Source organism: Colletotrichum tamarilloi (genome assembly GCF_030869305.1).
Source record: "Colletotrichum tamarilloi strain Tom-12 chromosome Unknown Scaffold_25.1, whole genome shotgun sequence".
NCBI classification, from domain to species: Eukaryota; Fungi; Ascomycota; class Sordariomycetes; order Glomerellales; family Glomerellaceae; genus Colletotrichum; species Colletotrichum tamarilloi.
Genome location: NW_026849408.1, coordinates 28,572 through 54,020, shown reverse-complemented (window position 1 = coordinate 54,020; position 25,449 = coordinate 28,572). Strand labels below are relative to the sequence as shown.

The 25,449-nt window shown below is 52.1% G+C and overlaps 6 protein-coding genes across 6 annotated transcripts; 3 read left to right on the top strand and 3 right to left on the bottom strand.

Annotated features, from left to right (window-relative positions):
- Positions 1-594: 594 nt before the first annotated feature.
- CTAM01_07720 (translation initiation factor SUI1) lies at positions 595-1,347 on the bottom strand (the record flags this gene model as incomplete). The annotated part of the gene is made up of 3 exons (XM_060523741.1): positions 595-618; positions 860-927; positions 1,089-1,347. The coding sequence occupies 3 exons, from the start codon at positions 1,345-1,347 to the stop codon at positions 595-597; spliced, it is 351 nt and encodes a 116-aa protein (XP_060381488.1).
- Positions 1,348-1,959: 612 nt separating this feature from the next.
- Positions 1,960-3,750, top strand: CTAM01_07719 (MYND finger; the record flags this gene model as incomplete). The annotated part of the gene is made up of 3 exons (XM_060523740.1): positions 1,960-2,517; positions 2,587-2,770; positions 2,837-3,750. 3 exons carry the CDS (start codon positions 1,960-1,962, stop codon positions 3,748-3,750), a joined length of 1,656 nt encoding a protein of 551 aa, XP_060381487.1.
- Positions 3,751-4,348: 598 nt separating this feature from the next.
- On the bottom strand, positions 4,349-5,912 carry CTAM01_07718 (uncharacterized protein; the record flags this gene model as incomplete). Its single annotated transcript, XM_060523739.1, has 5 exons — positions 4,349-4,626; positions 4,670-5,022; positions 5,070-5,156; positions 5,212-5,298; positions 5,830-5,912. The coding sequence occupies 5 exons, from the start codon at positions 5,910-5,912 to the stop codon at positions 4,349-4,351; spliced, it is 888 nt and encodes a 295-aa protein (XP_060381486.1).
- Positions 5,913-5,937: 25 nt separating this feature from the next.
- Positions 5,938-8,058, top strand: CTAM01_07717 (exonuclease; the record flags this gene model as incomplete). The annotated part of the gene is made up of 1 exon (XM_060523738.1): positions 5,938-8,058. The coding sequence occupies one exon, from the start codon at positions 5,938-5,940 to the stop codon at positions 8,056-8,058; it is 2,121 nt and encodes a 706-aa protein (XP_060381485.1).
- A 772-nt stretch (positions 8,059-8,830) lies between these two features.
- Positions 8,831-10,827, top strand: CTAM01_07716 (tetratricopeptide; the record flags this gene model as incomplete). The annotated part of the gene is made up of 2 exons (XM_060523737.1): positions 8,831-9,001; positions 9,061-10,827. 2 exons carry the CDS (start codon positions 8,831-8,833, stop codon positions 10,825-10,827), a joined length of 1,938 nt encoding a protein of 645 aa, XP_060381484.1.
- A 1,707-nt stretch (positions 10,828-12,534) lies between these two features.
- On the bottom strand, positions 12,535-14,781 carry CTAM01_07715 (uncharacterized protein; the record flags this gene model as incomplete). Its single annotated transcript, XM_060523736.1, has 4 exons — positions 12,535-12,580; positions 12,670-12,868; positions 12,947-13,598; positions 13,798-14,781. 4 exons carry the CDS (start codon positions 14,779-14,781, stop codon positions 12,535-12,537), a joined length of 1,881 nt encoding a protein of 626 aa, XP_060381483.1.
- Positions 14,782-25,449: the final 10,668 nt, after the last annotated feature.

Sequence of the window (25,449 nt, the reverse complement as noted above, 5' to 3'; positions counted from 1 at the left end):
AAGCGGTGTTAACTGATGCAACTCTGAAGCACATGTAGTTGGTCACCCGAGAATAGCAATGGTTCAGTTGACGTGTTCATTACTGGGCATGAAGCTCATAACCTTTCGCAAGCCTTGTTTCTCATCAGTGCCGTCATCACAGGACGGCGGACGAGCCACAACAAGAAAGCGGATGCTGTAAAAAAGCTCTCAGACCCACCAAAACCGTTGTGCCCAAAGAATCCCCTTGCCAGTTTCTCAGCGCGGCACGACATGTTCTGGCTGTGAATATGCGCAGCTGAACCGTGTCGCAGTTTATCTCCCGCAGGCACCTTTAAGATCCTCTCGGTAGCTTTCCCTTCTCCCCGTCTGAGTTTGGGAATCGACCTTTTCGGAATAGTCCCACCCCATCCAAAGCTTCAGAAGCTCATCGGGGGCCTAAAGCATCTCCACGAAGCTTTTGTTTCCCCCTTTTGGAAGCATTCGTAAGATGGATCTAAGAGTTTGGTAGTGGACCAGACGGTACTCGAATCTCCCTTCCCTTCAGGGGATTATGTCACCGGGATCCGCTCGGTTGCGAGGGGGAGATTGCACCTCCTGGCAGTAACGGCTCCCTTAGAAGCCGTGGACTTTGACGAGCTATCGGGGAAATTGGGGTTAGCCATGTCTTGCTTGGGTTTATGCGGGGGAGTTGGAACGTGGGCGTCTCAACATGGATATTGGGGGGGGGGGGGGGGGGGGTGGGCGGGTGGGGTAGAGGGAGGGTGTGGGTGTGGTGTTGGGTGGCTGTGTGGGGTGGGGGGGTGGGGGGGGGGGGGGGGGGGGGGGGGGGGGGGGGGGGGGGGGGGGGGGGGGGGGGGGGGGGAGTGATCTGACGTACCTTGGAGTCCATCTCGAGACCCTCCTGCTTGTCGATGAGGAAGTCGTGAATAGCCTTGCGCTGGTCACCTGTGCGTCACGATTGTCAGTTTCGCTTATTGTATACGTAGGTGGCGGTATATCTCCATGCTCGGGGCTCGTCTCAGCGGCCCTCGGTCGAATCGGGTGCTTCTGCCGAGGGTACGCATGACAGCGTGAAAACGAAGCCATCGCTGAAGTGTGTGACGTACCCTGAAGCTGCAGAACCTCGCCGAGATCCTGGTCCTCCACAATGGTGCCGTTGCAGGCAAATTTCTTCTTTATGACCTTGAGAATCTTCTTCTGGTCGAAGCGCTTGGGCAGGCCCTGGATGGTGGTGAGGGTCTTGCGGCCATTGCGCTGCTGGATACGGATGTGGATATAGTCCTGGCCCTTCTTCTGCTTGTCCGCGTCGCCCTCGTCCGCGTCCGCGAAGGGGTCGATGGTCTTGAGGTTTTCGATGGTAGTCATGAGAAAGAGCTTTTTGCGCGCGCGCGAAACGTCGATGCGTTAGGGAGGGTTTGTTAAGGCGATATGACGCGTTTCGTTTGGGACTTGAGAAGAAACCTGGGATAGGAAGATGTGTTGGGGCTGTTGTGAGGTCGAGATGTGTATATGCTCGTGTGAGGCTGAGGAAAAAGGCCGTGAACAGAAAGGCGGGAGTTGGTGGGATGGAGTAGGGACGAGGCGGGGTTGAAAGGTGGGAGGAAAGCAGGTCCGTGCTCGAGCGGTGATGGTGGGGCCCTAGGAGCTTTCGGTGAAGTTCCATCTGAACAGTTGCGGTAGCCCAGTTGAACAAGCACAAAAAGCTGCACTGCCACGACTGCCGCGCTTCCACACACACAAGACCCCCAAAGCAGAGAAAGTCGGTGAGCTTCTCCAGCTTTTTTTTTCCATAGCTGTCGATCCTTGATTATTCCCCTGTTGTACCTTGCATTAGCCACATGCAAGTGTGGCGCATACAGATATCTCTCTTGCCCTGTATCCCTAGCCAAGGGATTGGGCAACATATCGAAGAGGTTTCTCGGTAGTTTTGTATGACATTTCTGAAATCTTGTGGACCAACGGAGAGCAGCCTTCACTATGACAGAATTAAGCAGTGGCATAGAGGTATGCGGCGAGAAAGGTGGCGCCAAGGGTCGCTCCGTCCACGCGGCACGCCGCTTCGAGCCGGGAGACATCATGGCCCGGTTCAACAACCCGGCCGTCGTGCTCCCCCCAGGCCCACGCGCGCTGGAGTACTGCAATCACTGCCTCAAACAGCAGCAGGAAGACGCTCCGGTCACAGAGAAGCTCCGCGCATGCACGGGATGTAAGACGGTGGCCTACTGCGGACCGGTGTGCCAGCGCGCCAACTGGTCTGTAGTACACAAGTTCGAGTGCAAGGCGATTCAGAGGCTTCACAAGACCAAGCCAGCAGACCAGCCGAACTGGGTGCCGACGCCGGTCCGGGCGGCGGCGCAGGTCATGCTACGGCCCAAGGTGATGGAGAAGTTTGAGGAGCTGGAGGGCAATGTGGAGTCGTGGCAGGGCAGAGAGATGGTCAAGTTGCAGCTTCAGGCGCGTGGGGTTGTGATGTGTCTGGGTGGCGATGAAGCTTCGGTTGACTTGCTGGAGAGTGCTTTTCAGGTTCTGTGCAAGGTGTGTGGTGCCCTATAATATCTTTTCTCCAAGCTGAGTAGATCCTGTGTATGCTGATAGTGCTTTCAGCTTCAAACGAATGCTTTTAGTGTTTCAGAGGATGAGACTGATGGCATTTACTTGGACATAACACTGGCCATGATGAATCACTCATGCAGCCCTAATGCCATGGTCCAATTCGATGGCAGGTCAGCCTCACTCCGCGCAATGGCTTTCATCGAGCCCGGGGATGAGGTCGAAATATCTTACATCGGTAAGTTGTCGTATTAAGCCGCCTTCAGGACTGTCTCATGAAAGGACATCAGCTAAGCGATTACAGATGAAACGCAGCCAAAGAGCAAAAGACATGAAAGCCTGAGATCGTATTACTTTGATTGCAAGTGCTTCAAGTGTATCGAAGACCTGGACGAGTATCAGGTCGCCCAGAAGGATCCGAGAGTTGCTAAGCTGAATGAGCTGAGTGCAACACCTGATATCGAGAGATTTCAACACCCTCAGGTGGCCGACAAAGACAGATTGCGGCAAGCCATTGAAGTCCAAAAGCTTCTAGAGATATTTACGGCGCAAGTCCGTCACACAGAACCGACAGCAAAGCACAAGTGGCTGAGGAAGGCGTACAAATCGGCCTCGTGGTTTACCGAGAATGGTCGATGGGCCATTGAGCCCTTTGCTCAGCTCTTGGACGAGGCGGCAGTCTATTATGGGAAAACCCAGGGCAATCACGAATGCGCATTGGCCATTGCCTGCTTAGTGGCGTACGAGATCGAACCGTACAAGCATCCCATCCCCTTTCACAACGAGAGAATAAGAGGTCTCTCTGCCATTGCCAACGAGCTATCTCACACAGCGCCTGAACCGGAAAAGCTGGTAAAGCTGGCGAGGGACATGGCTGCGAAAAAGAAGTTCTCGGCCGCCGGCGTCAGAGTATTGGCGGATCTCGACCAAGTGTCAATGTGCCAGATGGTTTTGTCCTTGATCAATGCGTACAAGGATCGGACGCCAAAGGTCCACTGGGACGATGTTAGTATGTTCAGATGGATGATTGCTGAGATCGAGAGCCTTCCGGGCAGAGACAGGGAGAACAGTCTGATCAACGCCTGGATCATGGATCCAAAGGGAATGGACCAGTTCTTCCGGTACGCTCTGGTAGAGCCGCTCAAGGCGTTGTCTGAGCTCGGAAAAGCTGTGTTGGAGGTGGACCTAGGCGAGGACCGCGATTTGTCCGCTAATTGATACCCCTGAACGAGATCAAAGTTGAATACAAAAGTTCTTTCTTGATCACTGAGCTGCCTATAGGAGTGTCAAAACTTGCAGCCCGTGGGTAAAGAAGCCCTCGGTTTCTTGATACTCCTCTTGTCACTGGCACCCGGCCTAGTGAGTCTTGGGCTTTTGTTACCTTCACCAGCTCCGGCCACTTTCTCTGCTGGTGTCTTTCGTTTGCGACTCGTAGGTTGCAGAACTTTGAGTAAGGCTGAAGTGGCTTCGCTGGAAACCTTGGCAGGTGCTTCTTGGTGCAAGTCATTCGACATTGGATAGGTATTGTTCGATGGGCCAGATGTGGCCGTGCTCTTGGATTGCTGAATTGGAGCGAGTTGTAATTTTCGCGAGGTTGAGAGAGATGCTCTGCACTCGCCTCCAGACGCTGTATCCTGCTCTTGAAGAGATCAAACTCCATCTGCAATGTCTCCACTTGACTTGCCCGAGCTTCAATCTTGGTCATGTTGCTGGTCAGGATATCCAATTCCCGCAACGGTATTTGCTGCTTTGACAGGTCGACTTTCTTTTTGCGGTCCTGATCCATCATCTGTCTCAGCTGCCTCAACTCAATTCGTCATTTGGCTGTTTCCTTGGCACTGCCAATGTTCATGTCGAGGATGTTTTTCACGGTTGCATTCGATTTTGCCACATCCGCTTGTAGGCCCAGTACGTTTTCGAGCTGCTTGTAATCTTCTTGCGAGATTAGGAGATCGTTTCGGAGCTCAACATTCTCCCTATGAACTTCTTCGGAGAGCTTCTTCATCTCAGATTTGGCAGCGTTTGCGGTCCGAACCTGGCTCTCCAATCGAGACAGCTTGAAACTGTTTCGTGTCGAGAACTCCCCACTGGATACTTCAATCAGACTTCAAGTCAGCTTTGTGAAGATCGAAGTCACTCTGAAGTTGGCCCAGAGTCGAGCTGAGCTTTGCCATCTCCTTTTCGATGCGCGAAACAGCGCGGTCGAATTGGGACACGACTTGGAAACCGGCAGTATCTATTCTGTCGATGCTCTCCCGCTGCGCATCGAGATCTACTCGCAGGCGAGAGAAAGCGATGTTCTTGGAGTTTGGCGACCCATGCCCAGGCCCAAAACCCTTACCAGAATCGGGAATGAAATGATCGTTCGCCGGGTACGATCCGGGGCGAGAGTCATTCCAGAGCTTCAATTTGTGGCGCACATTGAGCTCTACCGGCTTGCCATTCTTCTTGAGAAACACGATAGTTGTCTTTCTGAGAAGTATTTGCGAGCTACCTTGGGTGAGTAGGGGTACAGTCGAGTCGCGAGGTCGACTTACTCCTGAAGCACATGATTGACTGGGCTACTTAGACACATGAGGCCGATGACGTTATCATATTTGGCGCAGGCGACATCTTGAAGCTCGCTGCGAGAGATCAGTCTGCCGATCCACAAAGAAAAAAAGGTGAAAGGTCCCTTACCACTCGGCAACGAGGTACCCTGCTTCACCAATTCTCGTGGGTTCCTTGGCGATCGTCTGAGTATTGCCTTGGGCCTCAATCGTAGGACTGAAATAAGATTTCCCAATCTGAGTCCACAAATTGAAGAAAGTTGCCAATATTGCTTGACAGCTTGCGCACTTGCACTGGATGACTTCCAATTAGGGGAAGGCTCAACTGATTTGCGATGACACGGATCTGTGAACTTGAAGCTTTCGCGACGCCAAGAGTATATGTCTGGTAGCTGTTGGCTCAGAGGTTGTATGATGGACGACATATAGGAAAGGTTGCTTCCCATTGCATCACGGCGAAGGACGAAGGGTACCTCATGGCAAGGTAGAGTGACACTGCGACAGAATGCGACAGGTAATCTTGCTATTTGCCTGCTCGTGCCTGGGCCTCATTTCAGTCCCTGTCGACTGGGAAGGAGCTCGAGGCCGGGGGTCCCTGACAGTTGACGCTTATCTTATCATACACCCAGCCGATTGGCTCGCCCCGCAAAACCACCTAACAATGGGAATCAACGGTCGCATTTGTGCTTTCCATGTCAGGGAACTTTTTTCTGAGCTCCCGTTTGAAAATTCACCCCAACATACCTACAAGCACGCCTTGACTATCCACTGCAGCGCAATTCGATCTACCGCCACCGATACTGGACTTCCTGAACCTCTGCCAATTACCATCGGCAGTAATTGGACGAGAGACATCATGGGGAAGCGCCGTAGAAATCGCGACGAAGGCGGAGAGGGTGCCATTGTCGCCTCCGATGATGTCCCCGTAATGACCTCCCAGATGGACGAAGCGACTGCCGAAGCCGAGACGGGAAATGGCGAGAACAGTTCTCGGGAGAGTTCCTCGAATACTCAAAGTAGTGGCAGCTTGAAGAGAAGTGCTCCTGGCGATGATGACGAAGGATGGACCAAAGTCGAGCGATCCAGCAAGAAACGCAAGAAGGTCCCCCGCGAGGGCTCCAGCAACTATCCCGCAATTACCTTCTCCACGAGCGCAAAGCTGTTTTCCAAGATCAACCTCGCTATGCTTCGCGACCTTGTCTTGTACATCTTCGCCGATGGAACGGGCCCGAACTGGGTTTCTGTCTCTCACCGACCAAACTTCAGAAAGATTGTTGTGCTGATGGTGCCTGGATTGGAGGAGGCCATGTTCAAGGAGGGGGTGAATTTCGACAATTACACATCTGGCCCAGCTAGGAACCAGGACCGGACGGAAACGACGCCCGACGATTACTACCCACGAGCTCTTACTGCAGACCAGCTGCCGGTTGCGCTGCAGGGATTTGCCAAAATTTTCCCCCACTTATGGCCTGTCAAGGCACCTGGTGACGACAAATACATGAAGCTTCACTCACCCATGGGAACATTTTTGACGGCACCGATGCCTAAAAACAGGGACGACAGGAAGGGCCCTAAACCGGCAAGAGAGCCTTCGGGATGGAAGAATGAGCGAACCCGTATTACCGAGTTCCTCGCATCACTCGAAGAGCTCGAGACTGCTGGCCATCTCATCCACCCAGCACTCATCGAGAACGAGGAGAGGAAGGCGGCCTTCAAGGTTCCCGAAGGATGGGCAATCTCTAAAGTTGACAAGCTCGAAGACGGAGAGGTGCCTGAGGCGGAGATCGAAAGCGGTAGCGTGACCGCTGGTCGAGAATGTCTCGCCTTGGATTGCGAGATGTGCATGACAGGAGAGAACGAATACTCACTTACCCGCATCAGCGTCATATCTTGGTCGGGCGAGCTCATTATGGACGAACTGGTGAAGCCAGAAAAGCCCATTATCGACTACGTCACCCGATTTTCCGGCATCACCGAGGAGATGCTGAAGCCAGTCACGACCACCTTGAAGGATATCCAACAGAAGCTGGTTGAGCTCGTCACTCCGCGGACGATCCTGATTGGACACTCGCTCGAGTCTGACTTGAAGGCCCTGCGATTCTCACACCCTTTCATTGTCGATACCTCATTAATCTACCCCCATCCTAGAGGGCCCCCTCTGAAGGCGTCATTGAAGTGGCTTACTCAGAAGTATGTCAACCGCGAAATCCAAAAAGGTGGTGCCAATGGACATAATCCCATCGAAGACTCCCGCGCCTGCCTTGATCTCGTCAGACAAAAGTGCGAAAAGGGCAAGTTGTGGGGCGCGTCCGATTCTCAAGGCGAGAACTTGTTCCGGCGGCTAGCAAGAGCCGGGACCGCTTACAAGGCACAGGGCGGAGATGCAGGCGGCCTGGTTACCGGAAAGACAAGCGCTGCTGTAGATTGGGGCGAACCGTCTAAGGGCCCTGGTGCTGGAGCAACCTATCAAATAGGCTGCAAGTCCGATGCGGACGTTGTCAACGGCGTCATCCGTGCTGTGAAGGGAGATCCTGATGGACTGGAGATCCCCGGTGGTGGTGTCGACTTCGTTTGGGGTCGGATGCGAGAGCTCGAGGCGTTGCAAGGGTGGTGGAACAAGAATCGGGTCGAAAGTGCCAGCAGTGACGGCGGCCCTCCTCCTTTGGACAAGACTCAGTTCCAAGGAAAGCTCGGCGGATCACCTCTTGAACAGTGCTTGGCCCGTCTGTCAGTCTCTCTTCAAGCTATCCACGAGAGCCTTCCGCCGTGCACGGCTTTCATTGTGTACACCGGCTCTGGGGATCCTCGCGAGATGAGCAGGCTTCAGGCCATACACACGCAGTGGAAGAGAGAGTATAACACCCCCGGAAAGAAGTGGGATCAACTGTCCGTCAAATGGACGGATGAGGAGGAGCAGGCTCTCCGACGCGCTGTTATTAAGGCTCGTCAGAGTATCGGCTTTATTGGGGTGAAATAGTCACCAGGAGGGCTCATGACCACAGAGCCACTGCGCCTCTTGCAAAACAAGAACGCTACATGGCATTCTATAGATCTATCTGGAGGATTGAACATGGTCCGCAGACGGAGGACTCACGGACGAGCATTCGTACATGATACCCATAGCTTAGGTTATGACATTGAAAACTACGGGCAGCTGAGAGGAAATGTTGCCTTGTTATTCGATGAAGGGTGCGAAGGTAAGGAGACAGTGAACTGACAGAAAAGAGATCCATCAGGGTCCAGCCAAGATAGCTGATGATATTATTGTTGAAGGCCGGCTATCTACATCGCGGTTGTCGGATTAAATTGCCTAAAGAGGAGCATAAAGATGTTGAAGCCCAGCAGTGACATGTTTCTTGTACACCCATGCGCCACTCACATGCGCGGTTCGGAGTCCAGAGCTCCAAACGAACTGGGGTCAGCGCTCACCCCACTGTCGTTTTCTCTCACCTTTGATGACCTGATTGGCTACCCCGCCTCCGGCTGCGGAGAAAGATATCAACCGTGTGCCGCGCCTAAGCCCCCCGCCGGCCTGCCTCGGTATCTTCTCGGAGACGCAGCCGCTCGAGGTTGGCTGAATTACAAACCAGTCACATCCCACCTGTCTACCAACTCAAGCCCAACCAACTTTTACCCGAGCTCTCTAGAAATTGACCTTTCCCACGCTTCTAGGGGAACCTTCTCTATATACATTTCCATTACGGTTGCCACAATATCGAATCGAGAAGCCCGGCTTCCTACCCTTCAGAATGTCGTTTATGGGTGGCGCAGAATGCTCGACCTCCGGCAACCCCCTCAGCCAATTCCAAAAGCATGTCCAAGATGACAAGACTCTTCAGAGAGACAGACTGGTGCAAAGGGGCCCTAATGCGCTTGCCGGTGGCTTCCGAAGCGCCGGCGCAAGCACCCCGCAGGACGAGGTACGCATACAACGGACTGCTAAAGTCACGGACGCCTTTGAACTAACCGGTCCTAACAGATGATGAACGGTTTTCTTAACAAAGCCCCAGGTCTCCAGCAAGAGCTCCCCATGCAAAACGGCGCTGTCCGAATCGATCCGAACCAGGGAGTCCACCTCCGCGCGAACTCAACATCACCGACGTGGGCTGGTGACTTCCAGAACCAAGCCGCCATGGAGTCGGCATTCCAACAGCCTCCCGGAACCCAGTTCAGCCCCGAAGATTTTGCGCGCTTCAGACAGATGAACCAGCAGCCTTCATCGGCGAGGGCAAGTCCCATGCCGGGCCAAATGGCTCAACAGCCAAGAATGGGCATGGGTATGGGTATGGGTATGGGAATGGGCATGGGAATGGGATACAACAGCATGATGGGCCAGCCCACGTTTCAACCCATGTACCAGCAACCGATGCAACAACAACAAGAGGACGCCAAAGGAAAGGGAAAGCTAGTAGAGCTTGACGACAACAAGTGGGAGGAACAGTTTGCCCAGATGGAGTTGCAGGAGAAGGAGGAGCAAGAGGCTAAGGCTGCGGAGCCTGAACTGGACGAAATGGACAGGGCAATGCAGAGTGAGACAGGTTTTGGCGACTTCGAATCAATATGGAAAGGAATCCAGGCTGAAACTGCTGCAGCAAGAGGCATGGTCGACGATTCGACTTTCGACAAATTCGACAGCGAGGACTGGGGTCCAGATTTCACCGGCATGAACGGCGACTGGGGCAGACTCGGCGATCCCGTCATCGAGAACTATCTCTTTGAAGAGGACAATTTCTTCAGCGAGGAGAAGAACGCATTCGAGGAGGGTGTCCGCATCATGCGCGAGGGGGGAAACCTCTCACTAGCGGCTCTCGCGTTCGAAGCTGCAGTCCAGCAAAACCCGCAGCATACCGAGGCGTGGGTGTACCTTGGCTCGGCGCAGGCACAGAACGAGAAGGAGACGGCGGCTATTCGCGCGCTTGAGCAAGCACTCAAGCAAGATCCCAACAACCTCGCCGCCCTCATGGGCCTGGCTGTCTCGTATACCAACGAGGGCTACGACAGCACTGCCTACCGCACACTCGAGCGGTGGCTTTCCGTCAAATACCCGCAGATCATCGCACCGACTGACTTGCATCCCATGGCGGAGATGGGCTTCACTGACCGGCAGCAATTGCATGACAAGGTTACCGGACTGTTCATCAAGGCAGCGCAGCTCAGCCCGGACGGCGAACACATGGACCCCGACGTTCAGGTTGGTCTGGGCGTCCTCTTCTACGGCGCCGAGGAGTACGACAAGGCCGTCGACTGCTTCACGGCCGCCCTCCACTCCTCGGAACTCGGGGCTTCGAACCAGCAGGAACAGCTGCACCTGCTCTGGAACCGTCTGGGCGCCACCCTCGCCAACTCGGGCCGCTCCGAGGAGGCCATCGCGGCGTACGAGAAGGCGCTGAGCATCCACCCCAACTTTGTCCGCGCGCGTTACAACCTAGGTGTCAGCTGCATCAACATCGGGTGCCACGCCGAGGCGGCCTCGCACTTCCTCGCCGCGCTCAACATGCACAAGGCCATCGAGAAGAGCGGCCGCAACATGGCGTACGAGATTTTGGGCGGCGGCGAGGGCTCTAGGGGCGGCGCCAACACGGCGCAGCTCGACGAGCAGATTGACCGCATGACGGCGCAGAACCGGAGCACGACCCTGTACGATACCCTGAGGAGAGTGTTTACCCAGATGGGTCGCCGGGATCTGGCCGAGAAGACGGTTGCGGGTGTAGATCCCGAGATCTTCAGGGGCGAGTTCGACTTTTAGAGGGTTTCTGGATTCGGTTGCATAATACTCTCATCAAACAGATAAAAAAGGGCTGCCTCGAGGACTGGGATGTAGCATTATAGTGGGTGGAAAAGAATGAATGAGACGACGCCTTTGACGAGAACATCCATCTGGCTGTAACATTATGTCTTTGCATGGATTGTGGGGTTTCTCATCACACTGTGAATTTGGCCAAATCATGTCGCCAGTGATACTTCAGCGCATAGTACTCGTAAAAAGATCGATTCTAACCAAGGGGGTATCTTGAGACTGCTGTCAATGCGACTACTATTCAGGGCTTTGGAGCCTCTTCTTGACAACTGTGACCTCAACCTCAAGCTGACTGGTCACTGGGCTCCTATCCATCACTTCTTGGTCCCTCCGCCGCTATTGTTGTCACCACCGCTGCCGCTGCCGCCGCCGCTGTTGCTGCTGCTGCCTCCGCCGCTACTACCCCCAGAGGCGCCTCCCCAGTTGTTGGCCTTGGTGCCTCCGTGGCTCAGGGTGCCTTTGCACTTGGCCGGATCCTGCCAAGGGGGGTTGGTGGGATCGTGGTAGTAGATGGGGGTTGTCTTCTTGCCTGACATGTTTGCTTTGAACTTTGAGAAAGCGAAATGCTTTGGTATGGATTTTATGGATGTGAGAAATCCGGCGGAGGAGACCTTGAAGATTTGGTTATGCTGGGTGATTATGTTTTGGATTGGAGCTGGATGCTGAGTGATGGACTATGTTGGTAATGATACTTTTCAAACAACCTATCTCGCAAATTTGGCTCGTTTAATACGTGCTTGGCTCTATTCATGTCGGTATTGGTGACTGGGTTGAACGTGGATGGTGAATACATCTGCGAGATACTAGATGAAAGTCGACACTTGACACCGACACTCGTCTATACTACATAATGGAGACCATTCACACTTGCAATGTTGCCTTCTTCTTGTATTCAATGAATCTTACTTTTTCTTGCTGGTTTCAGCCTTTTTTATAGGCCGTGAACCTTTCTGTTTGTCTTTTCGCTTTCACAGTTTTCATGGCGTACCATGGACCTCATTGTGTATGCCTCAGACAGTCGGTGTCTTTGAATTCCTGACATACGTTCAGCATTGGAAGAGAGAAACATGCCTGAAGATCATGAGGGTGAATATAGTGCATTCAAGTTACTCCCGAACAGAATTAGATCCCGGCAACCCTTTGAGAAGCCTGGCAACGTGTCCGACGGAACAACTGCCCGTGTCTCTCTACCGTATGGTCAGAAGACTGGTAGCTACGGAATACCTCTCTGATGTAGCCGCTGGGCGCTGCTGATGGTTCAGCTCAATATACTTTACTCGCCCAGTCCCGGGGCTATGTATTGCATTGAGAAGATAAGTTAAAGTTAGAATGACCCTGATCAGCCGTAGTAATGATCATTGGTTCATTGAACGACATTTAAATATGTGGGCTACTGTCCAGGCCCGTTAAGGTATGAAGATAGTGAGCGTCTGGGTCTTCTTAAGACTGACGAGAATGACCCACAAGAAAGTGCCAAACAGCGGTAAATAAATCGCTATACCAATTCTCCCAAACTCCTATATCATCAATATAACCTGCGCAGTAAAGCCCACCGAGTGTCTCCTTCATCATACAAATAAGGACGTATAGCCTAGAGACAGTACCGTACGCTTCCAAACCTAATCAAACACCACTCTAAAAGTGACCCAGCATGTCTTACACTTCGAGCATAAAATGCTTCATCTCCTCAACACCAACATTCCTATCGTCGCCGAGCAAATTAGCCTCCCGTCGTAATCTCATCACCAAACCACCAGAAAGACACCGGGATGCAATAGGGACAATACTCACATGGTGAGAAACATTCTCGCGAAATCGTCTACATCTGCCGGCCGCATTATCTTGGCGACGCCCTGCACGAAGAAACTGTTGACCAAAAACATGGGCTTTTCGCGCCATGCAGTGAAGAAAGCCGGCGAAGACTGAGCGTCCCAGAGGTGCCTCGAGAAGGTCCAGCGGTGCGGGATCAGCCACGGACCGAGGTCAGGTTCTTAATACGGTCAGTATTGATTGCAAAGGGGAAAAAAAAAGGGGCGGCGGGCATCAAGAAAGAAAATGGGAGCCTTACCAAAATCACCAGCACTCTTGAGCATCTGATACATGCTCGTAAACACATACCCCATCAATACCGTCCGCCGCACACACTCGTTAAAAATCCACACCTCCCAGGACCGCGGCGGCCTCCCGCGCAACGCGCCGTCGTCTAGCAGATGAACCTCGTCAAAGTTGTCCCTCAACCCCTCGAGGTCCTTTAACCACTTCTCGAAGACGCCCATGTCCCGCTCCGCCTGCGCCCGTAGCGCTATGTCGCCATCAAAGCACCGCACCGTTTGAATCAGGAAGAGGGCCTGCGCCCTCGCGAGCTTCTCGTGCCCCGTGATGTTGCTCCCCGTTGCTGCTGTCGTCGTCGTCGTCGTCGTCGAGGAGTCCTTGGCGTTGACAGTGCTACTACCACCGCTCTTGAGAATCTCATTGGCGCCCTCGCAGAGGGCGCGGATCACCCAGTCCTTATTGGACTCCGTCATACCCACGTACGCCGAGATGGCGGTGTAGGCCGCCATCAGGGGCCTAGGCGTTTCGCGGACGCCGCGGTAGAGGTGCCGGTGGAGGAAGGGGGTCTGCTTGGTCTGGGCGAACACGACGTGCATGTTCTTGACAACATTGACGAGGTGGCCGATGCGGGAGTTTGGTTCGTGGATTTGCCATGGTTGGAAGCCGCCCTGTGAAGCTGGCGTGAGTATTTCATCCCGCGGACATGTGTGAGGTAGGGCTGGTGACGAAGAGAGAAAAGGAAAGAGAAATGTGGCTCTGACGGAAAGCGAGCAGGAAAGAACGTATCAAGGGAGATGTACATGAAGAGTAGTGAGGTTATGTGAGAAATAGAAACCACAACAAATAAGAAGAGCTTCATAAACTTACACATGCCTCCCCCATCTCGTTTTCCCAGTCACACGGACTCAGCTGGTTAATCTCAGGCAGCATAGTCTTCTGAACGATAGGCGTCAACGGCGTCTCCCAAAGCTGGAGCTCGCCGCCGGCCGTCGGGTCCGCGTTCAGGAAATCCATGACCGAGTTGAAGTCAAAGGGCGCGTTGGCGGCATTCAAGTCGAGGTTCAGCGACGACGTCGACGGCACCGACGTGGCGTTGTCGATGATGCTCCCGCTGTTGTTGCCGCTGCCGATGCCGCTGTGGATGTCCTCCGTCATCACTATTGTCGGGAGACCGCCGTCGAGGTAGGATGACGACGACGCGGGCGTGGGCTGCTGCTGGAGCTGAGGTTGGTGATGATGATGTTGTTGATGTTGTTGGTGTTGGAGATGATGATCGGTGAGTGTGTTAAAGTCAAAGGGAGGAAGGTCATCATTGATGTTACCGCAGTTCTCCTCAATGTCCATGGCCTGGAGGGTGTCGTCTGGGTTACTGATCATACCCCCGGCGGAGGAAGAGGAGTCGCCCCGGCCGCCGAGGCTTCCAACTCCAACACCACCACTACCACCATTACCATTTCCATTGGCAGAGGCGGGCGGCAGGTTCTGGTACACGCACGAAAAGTTCTTCTCGCTACAGCGGGTGCAGCGCGGGGTCCGCTTGTCGCAGCGGCGCTTGCTCCGGACGCAGGCGTTGCAGCTCTTCTGGCGGGACTTGTCCGCCGCGTCCGCCAGATCACTCATCGTTTTCAGGCCTTCGGCGGACATTTCTTTCCTCTTTCTGTTCTGCTGCTGCTGCTGCGGATGCGGTTGCGATTGTTGGGTCTGATGACCAGCTACTGTTTCTTGTTCTGCTGCTGCTGCTTCTGCGGCAGCGTCGGGTCTTGGGTTGTGGAGAGAAGGGGAAGAGACAGGAGCAGTGGCGGCGGCGGATAATAGATGGGTCGGCACGGCCAGCTGGATCCGATTGACCATGGGGAAAGGGGAACGGAGGAAAGATGGAAAAAGTGGTGAGAGTGGAATTATGCGATATCACGATTCGAAATCCTCTCTCGTATCCCTCTCTCTGTCTGTATCTCGTGCCTTTCAGAAAGGGATTCAAGGCAGTCAGCTTACGCGGTTTGATCCTCGTCGGGGTTGCGTCCGCTGATCCAGTGACAGTGTAAGGTACTCTCTGCAAGACGTCCAGGTTTCTCGGAGAGAAGCGAATGGTTGTTCGACCCCCGTTCGAGACCCGGTGGGAATGTGGGATGAAGTTGCGGAGCAGGCGTCAAACTCCGCTCCGCGTAAGCACAAAAGTCCGCCAGCTGCGGCCCCACACTACGGCCGTCTGACGGTCGGTTTCGCGCCCAGCCAATCCGAAACTCCGCAACGAAGCTTTCCGAAACTCCGCAGCCCGTTACCGGCTCCGCGTCTACGGCGTCCCATTACCACCCACTCTATTATGTACACCTTTCCTCGGCCCTCACTTCAATCTTAATGATGCCACATGGCATAACAATCATGAGCAAATGGAATGCATGACTTTTCTCGCCTGCCATGCCAACAATGATTCAGAGACGCCACCTTCTATCCCAGCAGCTTGGTCTCGACTTCTCTCACACCAGCCTTCCTGGTCCACCCTTCTCTCTCTTCCTCTAAAAAGCCATCCGTTTGCGGAAGTAGATGCCTTTCTAGATAACCTCATGGCGTCCGCTCGAAAGTGCGTGGTCTGATAAAGTCACATGAGGGAGCGAGAAAAAGCCATCACAACCATCGAACGTGGATTAAAAAAAATAGAACAGGGCGAGACCTTCGCCCTTTCAGTGAGTCACCGGCATCAAGCGATTCGCATAACTCCTTCCGGAGTGCACATCCCTGCTCCTCGTTCTTGTCGAAGAGGGGGATTACCCGTTCCAGGCAATACTAGAGCCTTTTCAGCCGGGGTCGAGCTGCGATGGTATTCCGTTATCGTCCAAGAAAGATCCTCGTCATCCCGTCTGCTTGCAACAGAGACATTATCCCACGCGGGCCACGCCTGGCCGCCATCCATCCCTCTCCCACCTTTTCACTCCTTTAGCCACGAGATCTTTTCCCGCGCGGGAAACACGCACACATACTACAATAAATAGTAGAAGTGATATGCAGATCATGGTCCCAACAATAAGAACCTAGATGACGTCTCGCGGCCCGAGAGTCCTCGCCTCCTCTCACGATCCGAACCACCAAAAGCTGTTTTCAGGTCGTACACGAGATCCAGCCCCCTTCCTTCCCGGACACCGCTACACAATGGAGCTCCAGACCGACTGACCGACCGCCGCCTCCTCTCCTCGCATTAACACACTTCGCGGAGGCCTTTCTCCAAAAGACCACCATGATCAACACCCTAGAACCAGGAGCAGCTCACTGCATCGAGACCTCTAGACCACGTTTAGCTCCCACTTACTCACTCAATTGACCGCACCGTTGAAGGGGAAAGAGAACAACATCCCCTCGCCACGGGCTCGCCGTCAAAGTTGATTCCTCCCCTCACCCGTGAGCCAAACCGCCGGGTCCCGACCTCCCCTCCATCACCACCGGACAACCTCAGCTTCAGCCTCGAGCTTCAGCCACTCCTCGATTATTACACATCTCGCCAGCGCCGATGCCGATCGCGAGAATAAAACTTAGGAGGCGTAAATCTATCCAACCCGTTCGGAAGACAATTCATTATTAGCACCGCTCTCTCTTTTCGACTTCGTTGTAATCACCAGAGGCAATCTTCACCAGGGAACCTGTTTCCTCCACCCCCGTCGTTTGAGGCGTTGCGCGCCGGTCCTCCTCTATTCTCCGTCACCCGCGCCCTAGACTACCCCATCAACCTATACACCACCCCCTCTTCCCCCTCTGACGACCTTACATTTCAAGGAGAAGACTAAAACCCCAAGATCGAGTTAGTCCCCGCGCGCGCGCGCGCGAGAGAGAGAGAGAGAGAGAGCTGCTCCGCGCGAGCGCAACCAGATCCTGTCAGATCTAAGAAAGAAAATAAGCCTCAAGCCACCATCTCGCTTTTAAATCCCACGCTTATCCGTGCCTTTCCTAAACCTTTCCTTTCGCGCTTGGCCGACCGCTCCCGCCACCGACCGCTCTAGGATCAAAGTATCCGTGAATGGTTTCCTCAAACAGACAGCGCGAAGGAGGAGGAGTCCGGTTCCCGCATGCGGCGCAACGGGGCCTACCGTACGTACAATTGAGGAGGTTTCGTACGCCCAGAGTAGGTAAGTACCTAGGTAATCCATCAAACAACGGATGATGCGGCGGGGGCCCAGGCTCGAAGGATTGATCAAGATGGCAAGAAAAAGATGCATAGTTGCTACACTACTCTAGCTGCCGCCCAAAGGTGCAACCCCGCCCATACTTACTCCTACCTCAGCTTGAGCATGTAGGTAGCCGTACATTGAAGATTGGGAAAAGGGGGACGAACACCCGTGGCGCCGTGTTTGATGGGGTGGGTAAGCCAACAAAACGGTGTGCAAAAGCGAGAGATAGAGACAGAGAGAGTGCTCGATATACCTACACTTTTCTTCTCCCCGGGTGGCTGGGACACAAAACGACCCGAAGGGGAGCTGCGTAGCGTTGTGCAACACACACAGGCCGAGAAGTGAGAGTGATGATGACGATAGATGGGAAAAGGGGAAGAGTCAACAGATCGTCTGCGAGCTCCCTTGCCTCTGAGTCGGGCAAGCCCACCGTAAGCCACGACGTCCAACTTGATCCCGCATGAGTTGTTTCCAAAAACAAAGCGGGTTTATCGCAAGCACTCATCGCTCGGGGACGCCATCCTTCTCAGCCCTCTCTGTTTTCCCGTGCCGCCTGAAAATAGTTCCAACCGTGGATCCTGAGGGAGAGAAATCTTCAAATGGGTTTCCCACAACATGCCACCCCATCGTGAGAGTCGTCCGTGACAGCAGGACCAGGTAGTTTAAAATGATGATTATCGGCTGAGGCTTGCCCTCGCGGACCCGGACCGAGTGCCCGGACATGGGCGGCAAGGCGGGGAAAAGTCGAGAACGGACCCTCGGACGGGGGAGGAATTGGGTGTGTTGGGGGGGGGGGGGGTGTGCCGGGGAGGCCTACCCTTTCCCCCGCGGGGGCGATCTCCCCCCCCCCCCCCCCCCCCCCCCGTCTGGCCGCGTCTTTTTTGTAGGCGGGGGGGGGGGACGACCCCGCTCTCTCTCCTTTTTTTTTTTTTTTTTTTTTTTTTTTTTGTTGTGGTCTGTTTTCTTTGTGGCCTTCCCCCCCCCCCCCCCCCATCGCGCTGGTTGCACAGGCTGTTTGCTTCAAAGGGGGAGCATGGCAAACCGCTTTCTTCTTCCTTTTCTTTTATTTAATTTTTTTTTATCTTGGGGACTGCTGGTTTACTGATCGCCAATCTCCCGCCCTCGCGTGCCTCTGGATCGTGCATGGTCGCACAAACGCCGCTACAGAGCAAATGAAAGGATCCGTCGGGAGGTCCTTGTGCCATCTGGGACTCAGGTGAACCCCCATTGTCGTGGCACCGCGGCAGGCGAAATCTCTCTCTCTCTCTCTCTCCCATGGCCGCGGCCGGCCCCTTGAGATTGGCCCCAGTAGCCGATCCACGCCCCGAAACCCATGCCAGTACCCATGATCACCCATCAAGTGAACCTCTCGGGAAACATTTGTCTGGATACCGATGGTGTGGGTGGGAACGACCCTCCACGAGAAACCCTCCCTCGTTACCGGCCAAAGGAGGGCCGGGGAAGGGCGCCAACTGGGACGCGAAATCTAGACTGCTTTGATGCGGGTAGCCGGCGGACGCACACCACGCCACGAGGAAGAGAGCAACCGCCGCAAACAGGTTTTCGTCGCACAGCTTGCAATGTCTCAGACACCTCTGCCAATATGTGAGCTGTGGCGGTCCAGTGCACATTGAGATGCACACACACGCCTTCCCCAAAAACCAAATAGTCGAGAGACAACCCTGTTGCATCGTCCATCGTTTCCTCGGGCAGACACGTAGAGTGAATGATAGATCATTCTGCCTTGTCCCATCCTTGCCTACTGGGGCCAAGCTGACCCAGACGGTGTCGTTGACAGATCGGAAAAAAAACAAGATCTCTCGGTCAAAGCGTAGAGACCGTCTCGTGTCAAGCAAGCTGCAAAGCAAAAAGAAAAGACCTCGCTTGGGTGTACCCCTCGAGTCTAAGTGATAACTTCCTCGACCTACGACTAGTAGATCTCGTACCCGCACCGTGCCGCACCTGATTGTAAGAGACAAGGCTTAACGAAGGCTTGGGTGCCTGGGAAAAGGCCTTGGCGAAATTATCAGTGTGAAAGATACAGATACCTATAAATGGGTCGACGATCGATGAACTAAAGTCGAACTCGTATCTGCCCGTACTTCTTCCCAGCTCATAGGGATCTACATCTCGTAGACTGCTTGCCTCAGAAGATGCTTTGCGGGGATGAAGCTCTTGGTCCCCATCACCTGCTTCTTTCTGCCCAGAATATGATTCGTTGCTTACGAGGGCGGCATGCAGCTCTTCGAGACAGCTGTATTCCTGGTCGCCGAACCCACGACGAATCAGCAAGAAGAAGCTCCTTCAGATAGCATGAATCGAAGGCCAGAATAGGCTTGTTTCGCTGTCCTGGCTGCCCCTGTTTCGTCATCCAGCCGCCGACGCAGCACCTACACAGTACTTGCGTATCCGTAGTGGCGGCGACCGTCAAAGATGCCCCCATCAAATGAGCGCCAGGATCATTCGCTGCTCTGTGCCAGCAAGGGTAAACCTTCCTGGTGTAGATCATCAGGCCTAGACAACCACAAAGTTGCGACCACCTCCCTCAAGCTGAGCAGTTCAACGGTCCCCCTCTGGTGGTTGCTATCTTCAACGAATACTTCACGGGATCGACCCCAAGAATAGGATAGGGTTATGTTCCCAAATGAAATCCAAAGAGGTCCGCATGCCTGGTTCGCGTGGAAGTAAAAGTTAAGCATCACGCCATGTTTTGACCGTTTGTCCATCGTTGCTGTTTGTGACTGTGCGTGAGACATCGTCCGATAGCCGCAAGAGCTAAAAGCCGTTGACGGCGTGTACGGCGCCTTCACGAGCAATCAACTGGTGCTTTTCTCGCCCTCTCAATAGATGGTTTGCTGCGGGGCCTGTAGGATGGGGCCTCCGAGGATATTCGAGGGAAGAATAGAGTCCTGGCCATCACTCAAACCAACTCTGAGCAGACCGAGCCACCGTGCGGGTGCCGTCCGAGAATCGCTTAGGGACAGTACGTTGTATGGGGTGAAAGCTTGAAGCTTAGATGGAGAGAAATGTATCACGTATCGGTACAAGAACTCGTCATCTGAACTTTCTCAGTACGACGGTGCCTGGTCACAACAGCTATTCCGTGCATGTGGCGGACAAAAGCCCGAATTTCGCAGTTTCACACACGTTTGTTGGCTTAGCCTTGCAGCGTTCGGCTAGGAAACGTCCTTGTTGGCGATATGGGACCATGTGTAGCTACGGCCGTGGGTCAGATGAAGTGACCTCGAGGAATGTAAGTGACCGGAAATCGAATCATATGTGGAATGGTTCTTCTGTCGTAGCCACAAGCCTGGTGGCCAACCGTTAAATTTGGATGCGACATGGGCGTAGATATACCGATCTGACCCAGAGGCCGAGTACAATTTGCAGGCAACTCGCAAGAACAGAATTCCTGTGTCGGCTTCGACCTTACCAGATCACTGGCCGGTCCTCACCCACAACGAGACCTCCTGCGTCTTTGCACTCGGGCCCCTGTTCTGGGGCAAAGGCTAGCCGAGGTGACGCTGCATAGGCCGTGACCGAAAAGGCGTTGGGAGTCGCTCAGACTCTGGTCGACGACTGGAAACGCCAGGTTCAGCCTTTGGAATTTGAGTCTAGTCAACCTGATGGCTCTGCAGACGAACAGGTGAGCACTGCGTCTGATTCACCAAGTGTCAACTGTTGTTGGTTAGGATAGTTGTTCCCCCAAGACGATGTAGGCCGGTATCAGGTTTGCCAGACATTCAGTGGCGACCCGTTTAGTCAAGTCTGTGCAGAACCCAAGCCAGCGAACGTGAGCTGAGAATGTCAGTGATGTTAGAGTAGCCTGCTGAAAGGAGTCGAAGTTGATGAGCCAACAAAGACGTATTCGTCAAGCTGCTGTGCGATGAAAGGTTATTGTAGCAATAATCGACGACGATGCGAGGGGGGAGAAGCAAGGGATACCGGAGATATCATGACGTCCAATAGCCGGAACTCGATCAACACCCAAGAGGAGCTTGAGGACTGTTGGCGTTGTGAGGCTGCAGTGCAACGCAGAGCCATCATTGCCCTCAAAGTGGCTAGGTGCATGGCATACGTTGGACTTTCGATGCTCTCTGTATACGTACCGGACGAGGGTCGCCGGCACTAGCGAGGTGCTCCTCGAGCAATGTATTGCAGCTGGCCTATTCGAGACAACTGAAGATCGTTACTATCGAATCTGAAGCCCCTCATCGTGGGTCTCGTGCGAGGTTGCGAGTTGATGGCATAGGTAGCTCAGAGTGTCTATGCAATGACTCGCCGTTGATCGGCGAGCTCGAATCATACATTCAAGGGAAGGACGACTCGACTGAATCCAGGAAACCATCAGGGCAGCTGAACCCTCGACATTCGCAGTAATGAGTAGTCACAGCTGAATTGATTGTGACGAGGATGACACAAGCAGCGCCAGTGCGCGGCGGCGTCAGATCTCAGGCGTGTGAATGTCCTCTATTTGTGGTAGCACAGATGCCGATCTCGTCAAGCGATTGATGCCGTATTGGGTCGCTAATACCCTGTAAAAACGTGACTGAGATGCACTCCATTTCAATAATCGTATCAGGCCTCGGCTAGGAAGTGAAGTCGCCTATCTTATTTGCTTGCTCACAGAGGCTCTCGTTAGTCTCCGAGAGTATTTGAGCTCACTGGTATGCTGCTTCTGACGGAGATGGTATCATTATTCGACCGAATCTGCTTGAATGCCAGCTGCGTCATTGTTGTTTATTATTGTTATTGTCTCTTTCTTGCTCGGATTTTTCGTTCTGCAAATGGCAGCGCGAGACAAGCTACATGCCCAAGGGTGGCTGTCTCAATATGGCACAGAAGAAGATGTGGTGTCTTTTGGTTTCCCAATGCTCAATCAGCAGTGTGAATACTGGACGACATGTAAGAGGACTCGAGAACCCTCAGACTGCCTGACTGGACTCATGAAACCTCAAGAGCAAAGTTTCCTATTCCGAACCAAAATTTCTCTGGATTGTAGCGAAAGTCGAAGCATGGTGCTTTTGGTAAGGTATGACGATCTTCTCAATCGGTAGATGTCTCCGCTGCAACGATCCCATCTGGACGAAAACGGACCTTGACCGACACAGTGATCCTGTCTTGCGAGGCACAGGGGTCCATGGACGGCTCTGTGTCGGCGAAATACAGTGCAGATAGATTGCTTGAACAAGGCCTCGCATTGCCCGTCCGATCCCTCCCAGGGGCGACCCTGACGCCAGGCGGCATTTACTGTGAGCATTCACTGAGTCGCTACGCAGTGTACTGGACTGTAAACTGTTTTGCGGTCTAGCAGAAGGCGCAGAGCCCTCTACCGTCTCAAAGTTGAGTGCAAGAAGCCACTGTGTAGTTGCATACCAATATACCCATACTCAAACGGTGTGTGGAGGCGGCGAATGGATTGCTTTCGGGGTGCGGGGGATTGTCGTCCTCGTTTCTCTGGGGTAGCGGCGAAAATCAGTGGTATCAGCAAGAGATGTAATCGTGCCAGTGACGACCCTTTGTTATAACAGTACGGTGCATCTCGCTATTGCAGCAAACACGCCACGGGCAGACCGATGCGTATATACTGGTTCGTCTCTATTGTTTGCGAGTCAATTATAAACCGTCGGGTCCCTAGACAAGGCTCGCTTTGCACGGAGTAAGTGGGTTTTGGATAGCTATCTGACAAGAGTCGGTCAAAGTCTCTACAGCATCAGAAACATTTGGGAACTGCCCCCGTGGAGACTTCTTGGAGCCCTTCGCAACGACAGCACTCTCTGACTCTTGGATTATAGATGTGGCCTCGTCTGCCATCTAAGAGTAGATTCTTGCTTTGCTGTTGAAGAGGCAAGCATGCTAACAATCGATATTGTACCGAGACTGGATGCTTGCAAGCTTGGTCCGGTGGGTTGCATTCGTGTGGACGTATGATGGTCTCGCCGGTGGGTTGTACCCCGGGAGTTGATACACCACCCAATGGGCTCACTCAAAGCGAACGCCAGCGGAGATCCTACACTGGCAGGTGGGAGAAACGTGGCACACAAATCTGAGGAACCGATGGGCCGTCACACGGGCGGAAAGGCAACGCATAGCCCCGCACCCTCGTCCTCAAGGGAACGTGTGGTTCACACAGTGTCTGAGTAAGGAGTCCAGATACCAGAGCTCGCAAGGCCGCTGTGCCGTATGAACTGATGGTGTGTCGATAGATGAGCGAACGCGAAGCGCCTCGTACGGAGCAATGTAGGTACGTACACGCCCATGACTGCATTGGCAGACGAACTCCATTGGGCCAGCTTCAACTCTCATGTCTCCAGCGGCTAACTTGTCTTGCTTGTCTCATTCTTTTCCCTTCTAGGTTGAGAGATATGCACGCCTAGACATGGCGCCGCCGGATTCCCTTCATCGAACCTCCACGTGGGACGACTAACAGAAACCCACTCTTTTGCGTTTAATGATGATGTGCAAGCTGCCGCATCCCGGAGAGAGCGGGTTGCAAGGGCCGGCCTGCAATGCAGATTGGGGTCTTTTGAAGCGCGAGCAAGGTTCTGTGAGGCGTTTGAGTAGTACTCCGTAGGTATTCGGAATAAACAGAGCGGGCAATTCCAGTACCCGTACAACAACAGACCGAAGCTGCGAGGTTCTTGGCGGAGATTATCTAACATTGCTGAGAGCCTGACGCTATGAACATGAGCTGTGCGATGTACTACGGTATCAGGCCAAAGTTTAACCCCCTTGTCAGGTACCGGTGGGGATGGCCCGTGCCTGCCTTCCATGGGCAATTCGACCAATCAGAAGCCACCATTTCAGCACAGGCCTACTAATTAGCCCAGCCTAACTTTTTTACTAATTATAAATTCTTCCTCCTATATACTACCTACTTACTTACTTACCTTACTTTTAATAAATTATTATAAATATAATATAGTTAATAAGTAGTATAACGAAGTACCTTATTAAGGCTAACTATTAACGGATTCGTACGTTATATATTAATATAAAATTTATATAAGCTTAAATAGTTAAATTAATTAAATTTATAAAAAACTAAGTTTATATAACTATAAGGGCCTCGTTAATAATAATTATGCCGTATTTTAATTACCCGCGGGTTATAACTTTATAATAAAAAAAGGCCCTCGTTAAGTATATTACTTTTTTTAAAAATAGTTACTAAGCCTCTTTTTTATTACTTTTAATTATACTTTTTTTTTCTTAATTTAGTATTTATATAATATAAATAACCCTACGTTAGCTCGGGTTTTATTATTACGTCGCCCGCTATAAACCCCTTATATTTAAAACTAACTAAATTAAATATCTTACTTAGGCTTAAAAATACTTCTACTAAACCGTTAAAGACTAATAAAAGGTCTTATAAATAAATAAAATATAAGTTATAAGTAGTTATTACTATAAGCTCTATATTACCTACTATTATAATAAGGAATAGGACCCGACGTATATTATTAAAAAGTATTAATATAAGCGGGGTTAGATATTCTAAAGATATTTTTTTAGGGATTAAAAAAGACTAAGTATTTTTTAAAAAAAAGATTAGAATAATATACGTACTAATACTTATTAAAAATATACTATACTAATTATTAACAATTAGATTCGTTTTTATTAATAAATATATAGTAATAACCTTATTTTAATATAAAACGGCGCTTTAGTATATAATATAAAATTAATTTAATAAGAGCTTAATAACTATAGTATTTATTAAATATTTTAATTACTTTTCTTATTTAACTTTAACCTTATTAAAACGTATTAAAATTAGATAAAGGATTATATATAAGAGCTTATAAGTATATAAAAAAACCCCTTATATAATATATTATAATAATAAGTTAAAGAGGCTTAAGATACCCTTCTAAAGGACTTCTTATACTTATTATTAAATATAATACCCGCGCGTTACTAAGTAGTAATTAATACTAACGGAATATATATTAAATACTAATTTAGCTATAGAAATTAATTAAGATCTAATAATTATTAATTATGTTAGCTATTTAGCGCTAACGATCTAACTAGTACGTTAACCCTTGTCTGTAGATCGGTACCGAGCCAGGGGATTAAACTTACCCCTACAAGTATAGACCAAGTAAAGTCTTGACGCTTGCTGGTCTATGGATACTGTGTGGTGGTCTTTCGCATCTCTTTCTTATGGAGTGCTCCTCCTAGGTTAGTGGATGTTCTTCTGGGGACTTGACTCGAATGTCGATGCGTTCTGTTCTGTGTGGGAATAAAAAATGGATAGGGTGCACCGCAAGGGAGCTAGGCATCTAAGAATTCGGTCTTGAGTCTTGCTGTGTGGCTGAGCCTTCGACTTTGATAATGCTGAGCAGACGCGATC